Source organism: Saccostrea cucullata, unplaced genomic scaffold, assembly GCF_032062105.1.
Source record: "Saccostrea cucullata isolate Sc308-1 unplaced genomic scaffold, CSIRO_AGI_Scuc_v1 ctg368, whole genome shotgun sequence".
In the NCBI taxonomy this organism is placed as follows: domain Eukaryota; kingdom Metazoa; phylum Mollusca; class Bivalvia; order Ostreida; family Ostreidae; genus Saccostrea; species Saccostrea cuccullata.
In genome coordinates, this window is record NW_026930642.1 from 414,689 (window position 1) to 425,419 (window position 10,731).

The window sequence follows — 10,731 nt, forward strand, 5'->3', positions numbered from 1 at the left end:
ACTTCATTTCGAAATTCACTCCTGATTGCATGAGATCAATAATTTTTAAGACCTTTAAATTTATAACCTACAAGTCTATAAACACAAAACATCTTGTAATGATTAAAATATAGTGGAATCTGACCAAAAAAATCGACTTCCTTTGACATTTGGCGGGAAAACAGACATTACCAGTTCAAGAAGCAGCAGAACTGTAGCTACAGTTGAGGTACTCATCATCGTCATTTTTCTTTGTTCTTTTTTTATGTGGCAAATGAAAATGAAATTAGAGTCAATATAAGTACATGTATATCTACACTCTGGTAAAGTTTTGTTAAACAGCTCCACCCGTCTGTCTGTCTGTCTGTCACACTATCGTCTTCCAAAAATTCCTCGTACATTTAAAGTTTAAAAAATAACTTTAAACCAAAAATAGTTATTGTAGCTTATTCATCTTTAGAATATCACGTGGTTGTCTTCGTTTTCACCTAAAATGCCCATTGGGGTACAAAAAATTATGTTTTGTTATGTAATGCTAGTTTCAAGGAATTATCTCGAAATGAAGCCCACGTTTATTTGAATTTGATTGCCGAGGTCATCAGATGTGCAATAAGGTTTCGGACTTTTCTTTTTTCATCTAGGAGCTTTTTGGGGTTGAAAAATGAAGTCCTTGTTCAAATACCTTTTTCTAATAACCCCCTTTTGCATTTTACATACAGTACTATAGACTAGTATACAAATTGTGTCAAAGAGAATGATTGTTGGTGTCTTGTAGAAGCATGTGTAATAATGTTTCAAAATTTTCAACCCTGATGCCATTTGACGTTCTTTCTGAGGACACCCGATTCCAAGAAATCTCCTTGTTTTACACAGTAGCCAAATCATCTCTTATGTTTTGTGGTGTTCTTTACACGTGCATTCAGGTTTTATAAGTTTATTAAAAGGGTTCTCCAACAGTTTCTCGAGGTCAAATCAGAATCCAGGTATATGAAAGAGAACCTAAATAATCATGATGTGCAATTTACAAATCTTCACGTCTTATAAAATGTACTGTTGACATAAAAATGTATAGTATGCTAGTATATCAAAGGGATTTTCTAACAGTTGCTTGAAGTTAAACCGAATTGCAAGCATACTTTACGATTCTCAATATTGTGAATATATAATTACATGTACACATACCCAGGAAAATATGTACTGTTTTGCATTTCCTACAAGAGGACAGATTTGAAGAAGAATATTTAAATTCTGTACTTATAATCAAATGTCGCTTAAGTTATAGGTAAAGTTCCAAACCAAACCAAACGGTCATCTTAAAAATATCGTCACTGAACTTCAAATTATGTGTCACAACTTCTTTATTTTACTAAATCAGTTTTTGGTGAACTCCCTGAATTATATTTCTAGTTACTGTTAAATGTACATGCATGTCAAGTTTTGTTCAAAGATACTACAATGTTAATAAGTGTTCAATTCTTTTTGGACAGCAAATCTTCGTAAAACTTTATAGAAATATTCAAAAAGATAATTGAGATTAAACTTTATGTCTGCATGTTTCTTTCGGTTTTATAAAAGAAATGAAACGCAACAAATTTCATTAGAAATATTCTGTATTTGCTAAAAAAAAAAATCTCAAAATAGACATATTTGAAATCTGTTGCAAAGAAAGGATGATTACAATAAATAAAAACAAATACGAAACTGATGGATTAATGGTAAGACTGCACATTGCCAGAGTGCATTGTCTGACTCTCGTTTAAAGTCTACATGAAAGACATTAATACAATATTCCTAAAGTAATGTATAGAACATGACCAATAGACTGGGAGACATCGAATGTTGCAAAGAAATACTCATCGCAGTAATCTTCCAATTGATGCTCTAAGACTATGATACAGAAGTTCAAGATCTAGCGTTCTATGAGGACGGTTATTGTTCCAATATAAAAAAAATACCCTCTAGTCATCATTTTCAGGTAAATGTCACGAAACCCATGCAGATCTGACGTCAGAGTATACCGGTACCCGTTTTAATTAATCTCAGTAGAAAGTTACACGTTTCTTCTGTCCGTAAGTTTCAGTCGGCGGTTGCAAACTGTGAGCACTATTTGCTCTAGATTTGACATCCACGATAACACTCTCCGCACGCCTCTCTCCGTGGATGGATTGTCCATCCTCCTCGCTGTCGATCCGAATGCGCTCAAACGAAGCAGCCGTCGACTTCAAGTCATTGTCACTCCGAGAAAATCCGACACTCTCATGTTTGTAGGACCGTATAAAATCCTCGTCCTCAACCCGCCCAGACTTAATGTAAGGGCGAATTACTGTTGAAAAAACACAGATGCCCACGAAAACTGTGAACACTAAAAATATGGACCCTAATATAACCAAGTCTTCGATATCCTCGAAAATTCCAATAAACAGGAATGTCACACCAATGCCAAGTACCAACAGTGTTAGCAACGCACCACTCAATAGGTTCCACTTATTTAGGGGGATTCTCTCCAGATCATCCGCCATTCTTTGGCGCGCTTTTCTGGAGCATCTTCAGGTGAGTGTTTTCTGTAAACAGACTATATTTGTTAAAATAATTGAAGACAAGATACTAAAATTGAGAATATACGTGGCTCAAAATTATGTTTTCCAGCTACTTTTCTGATTGCAGATCAAGAAAAACGGAAGCTTGATTTCAGATCATCCAACGCCACTTAGATACTTACTAAATATCTAAGTTGCGTCGGAGTGATCTGAAATCAAGCTTTTATAATGTAGATATTTTGATTGTATTGATGAATAAAAACTGACAATATTTCATATATTTGTGATATAAAAGATGAAACGCAGGCACGTAGCATCGATTTTGAAAGTGGGGGGGGCCAACCAGAGAATTTTTTTTTACTTACCTGAAAAAGTTGACAAGCAAAAAAAAAAAAAAAAAAAAAGAAAAAAAAAAGAAAACCAAAATTTTTGGGGGGGGGGGGGGGGGGTAGTGGAAAAACTTTTTCAAAGCCAACTTACTATCACTTCCAATTTTTTCCCTACAATCCTTGTTATCACTATACTATGGTTAGAAAGTGGGGGGCCAAACATCCTATCAATGAACATTTACTACAGTAAAGGTTATGTTGGGGAAAAAAGTGGGGGGGGGGGGCCGGCCCCCCTGCCCCCCCCCCCCGGATGCTACGTCCCTGAAACGAATTTTGTCAAGGGTCCACGGCCACGAGTGGCTTAATAACATGCTTAAGGATCCTAGATGTTTTGAGGATGAATGGTGCATTACTTTCAGTTTACTTTCTTAATATGTACATTTGTAGATTTCGATAATGACACTAATTTACAATCGTTATCTATGGAACGCCGTCACTGCCTTATAGCAGAACACAACGATTGCATTGCGTCATCCTTCCATTACATTATGTCAACACTTTATAACATTTACTCACACTACTATTGCATTATGTCAACCTTACATTACATTATGTCAACTCTTTATGACATTTACTCACACTACTATTGTATTGTGTCAACCTTCCATTATATTATGTCAACTCTTTATGACATTAACCCACAATACTATTGCATTATGTCAACCTTCCATTATATTATGTCAACTCTTTATGACATTAACCCACAATACTATTGCATTATGTCAACCTTCCATTATATCATGTCAACTCTTTATGACATTAGTCCACACTACTATTACATTGTGTCAACCTTTCATTACACTATGTCAACTCCTTATGTCAATTACACACACTACTATTGCGTTATGTCAACTTTCAATTACATTATGTTTAGTCTTTATGGCATTAACTCGTACTTTATTAACATTGTGCCAATCTTCCATTGCATTATATCAGCTCTTTATGACATTAAGTCAAAACAATTTTACGTGGTGTAAAAATGTTTTTATATATTTTCAACTCATTATTACATTATGTGCACTCTCTACTATTTGGTCTAAGTAGTTCATTACATGATGTGAATTCATCTTTAACTCAATATCAATTCGCTATAATACGATGTCAGAATTTCATTACATTATCTGAAAAAATTGTCACATGTGGTCAATTCTTTTACTACTTTATGCCTTCAATATGCTACATGACGACGTGAATCAATTTCATGATGTGAATTTGCCCTTACTTTTTGACAAATCGTTATTACGTTATGTCATTGTATCTTTACATTGTGTCAAAAATGCTAAGCCTCTTGTCAGCATACATGTATCTTAGGCTATTTCATCTCATATCAGATGTGAAAAGCTCATGTCATACTGTGCGCACTCTTCTACATTATGTCGATTCACTATTACGTTATGCGAACACGGGTATCCTCGGCCTTTATATGAGCATAACGTATTTTCCGCTTTCCGAAAGCACTAAAAATGGCGGGAGAGAAAACTGTCATAAATTAAATTCTCAGCGATTTGGGAATTGCATCTTTAAATGAAAACTTTAAGCGAAAAATGATTGACAATCTTGAAACATGCAAAGCCTTAACACTGCGACTGTGAATTAAAGTCACGCGCCGAAATTCAATGGCGTTTACTTTTATCTGATAATTAAATAAATCAAATATGAGTCGTGCAGCATTTTTTTTTTTCTGAATTGCTTTTTTTTTAAAATAAAAATCTTAAACTTCTGATCTTACTCAGAACACTGTATTTTTTATCAGTCTTTAACTCTCCTTTTTTAAAGTGTAAACAGATATATCGTATAACACACGTGCACTGGCGGGTTGGGGAGGGGGGCAGAAATCCGCCCTACCATCTTTAGTCACCAAAATATACATAAAATTAATAAATCTATTAGTTTTACAATGTAGGACATTGCATTACTTTCACATTAAGTTTAGCTGAATTAAATTGAAAACTTTTTTTCTATAAAACTATAAAGCCTGCCGGGGAGTTTTTCCGCTTTCCCCCTTTGGTCACCAACTCTATACCGTCCCCCTTCTTTTTTCAAGATTCCCATATGCGCCACAAATATGTGCCCATGCATGCTTATTAAGGCATATTCAATTTATTTAGAAGAGGGACTGGTAGATTTTTATAACAGAATTCTGGTTTTGGAATGGTTGAAAAATTTACTGTAACTAATTCCGTGACATAGCATTTATTTGAAAGAGGATGTCAGCCAGAAAGAAAAAAATTATTTACCCGAAAAAAACTCGACAAGCCAAAAAAATTGTCCAAGCCCGAAAATCCTATTTCGGAGAGGGGGTCCGACTTCGATCAGTCCTATATTTTTCAGTTATACTACATTACCCCTAGTGGACTATACTTCAACAACAAGTGGGGGTGGGGGCTGTACTTTCAATAAACATGACATTTTCTAAAATAAGGTTTTTCTGGGAAAAGAGGGGGCTGATATTATGTGTCTATAATTCGTCCTACTCAATCGGGACCCCCCCCCCCCCTCTTACGAGTCATTAAAACACGGTCGTCAACATTCATTATTATACATGTACTAGATATACATCTTTCAGATAATGTAAATGTATTTTCACATCAAAACTTTTGGAATCAACATGATAAAGAGTTAACTCAATATAAAGATATTTTTAAATCACATAAGAAAGAGTTGACATAACGTAATTATATATCCACATCACGGAATGGAGTTTTGACATAATGTAATAAAGTATTGATTTAATATAAAGATATGTTCACATTACGTTATACACTTTTAACACCACGTAATAAAGCACTGACATAAAGGTAAGATGTGTTCACCTCACATCATGATGCTCTCGTCGTAAAATAAAGATAAATCCATATCACGTAATAATGCTTTGATATAATAGACATATACATTCTCAAAAAGGAATGGACTTTTGACTTCATGTAATGATAAGTTTAATTATAAAACAAATTTACTTGACGTAATGCAATTTTGACCTCACATATTAAAGAAATGAAATAATATAAAGAAACATTCATTTCACGTAATAAAGTTTTAACACAATGTGAACATATTTTCACTTCATATAATGAACTTCCGACTTCAAGTTATAAAGTGCTGACATAATGGAAGTATGTGTTTACTTCATGTAATGCAGCATTGACATGATGTAAAGATATTTTTACATCACCCCATAAGAAATTGACATAACGTAAAGATATGTTCACATCACGTAATGATAGATTGACATAATGAATGCATAGTTTTATGCTATAAGGCAGTGACGGCGTTCCATAGTTATCTGACTTTTGTCTATGATCTATCAGTCATGCAAGGCATTAAAAATCTTTAAAACAAAATACACAGTGAAAGCGGTACGGATTTCGTAATAGATACCTTCTAGTGTTGTCTGACCATGCTGATGGAAAAGGGTTGAGTTGACTTTTCAGTGTTGTGTTTGGCAATTACGGATAAGACAATAACTACTCTCCATCCAAAATAATTCCAGTAACTCCAATTTTCTATCGATCTACACGACACATGAACACCATTATCAAGAATTATAACGTCCCTCACCTGTTTCTGCGCTGTATATCGGGGTCGTCTCCACCTCTGTTGTTTACAACGGAACTGATTTAAACCCCTGTCATGGAATCGGTATATACTGAAACATGTCTGAATTCGTCGACCGGGTGGGAAAAAATGAGTCGGGTCGATGTCAATTGCAAAATGCTTTTAAATGTCTATCAATATTTTAAGTTTATTTCGTGTGATCATAATCAACAGTATAACGTTGTATGGAGCTGTTGTGAAATCTACACACACAGAACATCTGAATATTTATAGAATGGGGAATGTCGGCAGTATGTGATCCAGAACAAAAACACAGCCTAAAGAATCTGCGTATAAAAAAGAGGTTCAACGGCCACATCGCTGCACCCGAGCACACTGGGTATAATCAGTTCAGTACTGAAAACTTTAAACATATGAGCAGGCCCTCTGCATAGTTTTAAAGTCTGGGGACGGAACAACTTTCCAAAGAAATCCAACACGCAAAGAAAAAAAAAATTAACTGACCATACTTGAAATAAAGGGCACGATTTTGTACTCAGTTTAAAAAGTGTATTATTTTTATGCCCCAAATCGAAAGATTCCGGGGGTATATTGTTTTTGTCCTGTCTGTTTGTCTGCTTGTCTATCTGTGTGTCTGTTGTCAACATTCAACTAGCCCATATCTATTGAATGGGTGGGGCTATGACTTTCCTATTTCACAGTTATATTCGTTGTGACAGGACCGTTCTTTGGGTACCACCAAATTTGACCTCTTGACCTTGGACTTTGACCAACTTTTACAACAACAAAAAATATCAAACTTTAACCTTGGCCATAACTTTTGAACAGTTGGAGCTAGGACATTTTTCACAAGTGTATTTATTGTGACAAGACCTTTTAGTTGGTATAAATATTTTTGACCTTGACCTCCTGAGAGTTTTACCCACTTTTTTTAAAACGTAACTTTGGTCATAGCTTTTGAACAGTTAAAAGTAGGGTTTTCGTATTTCACAGATGTATTCCTTGTAAGAAGACCTTTCCTTTGGGTACCAACAGTGTTGACCTTTTGACTTTGACCTTTGGAGTTTGACTTTCGAGAGAATTCAACCCTCGCAATAAGCTGCCATACAGGGGCATCGATCAGTGTTTCACAAACACATCTTGTTTAGACATAGACTAGGAATAAAAGTGATACACAGATAAAATGTATGAATTTATGGCCTTGACCTTGATACCTAAAAATCGATGGGTCTTTTTTGACTGCAAGTGGAATTATAATCAAAGCTCAAAGAAAACTGAAGTTATCATCTGGAAGATTTTATTTGCAGTGTACAATTTTCCGACCTTAGTCTTCAACCTTTTGACCTCAAAATCAAGAGGATTCTTCCTTATGCCGCGTGATATAGAATTTATTACCTCGACCTTTGACCTTCGGACTTCAAATATATGGAAATTTTCTTTAGATCATAAGGAGTTGTGATAATAAATTTTGTTGAGGAAAGCAATCAAAGGAATATGAATATGAAAAATATAGATTTCAGATCTTGATCTGAGATTTTTTTTTACCTCTAAATCAACAAAGATCTTACTTAGACGATAGGAAGTCGTGGTATTTCAATGCAAAATCTTGAAGTTTTTTTTATGATACCATACAAAAACAAGTGTTCCATACAAACGGATTGTAAAAATTCAGTACATTGACCTTTGACCTCTAAATGCCATATGGAGTTTCAGCGTAAAATTTCATTCATGTCCAGTTCACTTTATCAATTCGATATTGTCGACATCGCAATGACGACAATATTGACATGATATTGTGTTTAGATAGTCTACATTGTTTTTATTTATTATGAAGACATTGCAGGGTAGACGATGTTGATGCGTTATCGCTTTTACGTGTACATTGTTCTATTTCTTTCATTGTATTATTATGTTTATTATGTTTATTCACCAATCAAGGGCCCACGGGGGGCATGAACAATTATTACAAAATGATAACATTGATTACAATTCTATATTAAAGATAATGTAACATGACTAGTGATTAAGTTTGACATTGAATGTCGACATTGTCAACTTCGCAATGTAAACATTGTTGATGCGATATCACGTTTACGTCTTCTACATTGTTATATTGTTTCTACATGACTACATCGTCGACCTCGCAATGTAAACAATGTTGATGTGATATCGCATTTACATCGTCTACATTATTATTATTTCTACATTGTATGTCGACATTGCAATTAACAATATTGAAAAGAATTCGCGTTTACATCGTCTACATTCGTATTGTTTCTACAGTGATGTAGACATCGTCCACAATGCATTGTAGACAATGTCGACTCCATATCGACCAACATTGCGATGTCGACGATGTGAACGATGTAAACAAGAAAAATAAGAAGGCAATGTTGACACGATGTCAACTCGATATCGAACTACATTGTGATGTCTACGAAGTGAATGATGTAAACAAGAAAAATAAGAAGGCAATGTTGATACAATTTCGACTCGATACTGACCAACATTGCGATGTCGACGAAGTGAACGATGTAAACAATAGAAAAGGGGAAGGCAATGTTAACAAGATGTGGACTCAATATCGTAATTAATGTAATATATAGGGAAATAAACAAAGGTGTTATCAAACATTATCATGTTGAATATGTTATGTTATTAGGAGGACTGGTAATTTTACAGCGATGTCGACAATATCGAAAAAACATCGTGCACTGGAATTTCATTGCGAAAACCCAGTCTTCTTGAAATATGATCTGGAAACGAACGAACACAGACAGACAGATGGATGGATCCAAATTATTAATAACTTCTACTTTCAGTGAAAGTGGGAAACAAAAAAAGTCAATTACACCGATCTTAAAAATGAAAAATCAATTGTACCGAATGTTTGATATACAGAAGACAAAAATCTGCCAATCAATAAACACTTGCATTTCTTTTGTGAATTCGTAGCAGTTTGGGGCTTTTAGGACCGTGGATATCGGACTGGGTAGCTCAATGGTAGAGCATCTAACTAGTAATGCAGGCGTCCCAGGTTCGATTCCCAGACCTGTCATGAATTTTCTCTGTATTTTTACTTCCCAGCTGCAAATTAGTATCTTAAGCATCTTTTGAGTAACGGAGTTGCGCTCCGTTATTAGCAGACATATTTTTTTATTCATATGAAGCAGAATTTGTGCAAAATATTATGCGTGAAAAGAAGAAAATATGGTGTGGCCTTCAACTCGACATTTAGATATAGCGACGACGTATTGTCAATTAACAATGTTAATTTCCTTTCCTACGTCGATACGATATATCCTGGTGAGCTTGAGATAAAAGATACCACAGAGTCTGACACATCTGTTTCATATTTGGATATTTTACTTGAAAAAGACGTTAATGGTAATCTAACAACCAAGCTCTATGATAAACGTGATGACTTTAACTTTTCTATCGTCAACTTCCCCTTACTTATGCAGCAATATACCTTCCTCACCTGCATACAGAGTATATATATCTCAGTTGATTCGATACGCAAGAGCATGCTCTACATGTGAACAATTTCTAAAACGAGGTAAATTATTGACAAGCAAGTTGATGAAACAAGAATATCAGCAGTCTCGTTTAAAGTCATCATTTCGTAAGTTCTATGGTCGATACAATGACCTTGTCAGCAAATACAGTTTTTCATTGAGTCAAATGCTGACTGACGTTTCTCACACTAATTGTTAGTCCATTATTTATACACTGAATTGACGACAGATTTTTCCATTATTTCCCGATCATGACAAGGAGCACACGGCAGATGTGACCGGTCAGCAGGGGAGACTCACTCCTCCATGACACCTGATCCCACCTCTGATGTTTCGGAGGTCCGTGTTTGCTCTGCTCCTATTTGTCCCCCGCTTGAAAAGTGGGGGATATTAATTTGGGTTTGTCCGTCCGTCCGTCCCTCTGTCCGTCCGTCTTTCTGTCTGTCTGTAACGCTTTCGTTTCCACACGATATCTCGAGAACCCTTTGAGCTTTTGCAATGAAATTTAGCATAGCAACTCCCTATGGACTAAAGAAGACCCCTATTGATTTTGAGGTCAAAAGGTCAAAGGTCAAGGTAATAAATAAGCAAATTCTGTCTGTTGTAACACTTTCGTTTCCACGTTTATCTCTAGAACCATTTGAGCTGTTGCAATGAAATTTTACATAGCAACTCCCTGTGGCCTAATGAAGACCCCTATTGATTTTGAGGTCAAAAGGTCAAAGTTCAAGGTCGTATTTATACATTCTGTCT

The 10,731-nt window shown here is 35.3% G+C and overlaps 1 protein-coding gene across 2 annotated transcripts; it reads right to left on the reverse strand.

Moving 5' to 3' along the window:
• Positions 1–1,585: 1,585 nt before the first annotated feature.
• On the reverse strand, positions 1,586–6,759 carry LOC134229394 (uncharacterized). 2 transcript variants are annotated; one of them, XM_062711136.1, is made up of 2 exons: positions 6,464–6,759; positions 1,586–2,540 (listed from the first exon to the last, which is right to left on the reverse strand). In XM_062711136.1, exon 2 carries the CDS (start codon positions 2,496–2,498, stop codon positions 2,019–2,021), a length of 480 nt encoding a protein of 159 aa, XP_062567120.1. In that variant the 5' UTR covers positions 2,499–2,540; positions 6,464–6,759; the 3' UTR covers positions 1,586–2,018. The 2 variants fall into 2 exon arrangements, with proteins under 2 accessions (XP_062567120.1, XP_062567119.1); XM_062711135.1 differs by having other exon boundaries at positions 6,284–6,759.
• Positions 6,760–10,731: the final 3,972 nt, after the last annotated feature.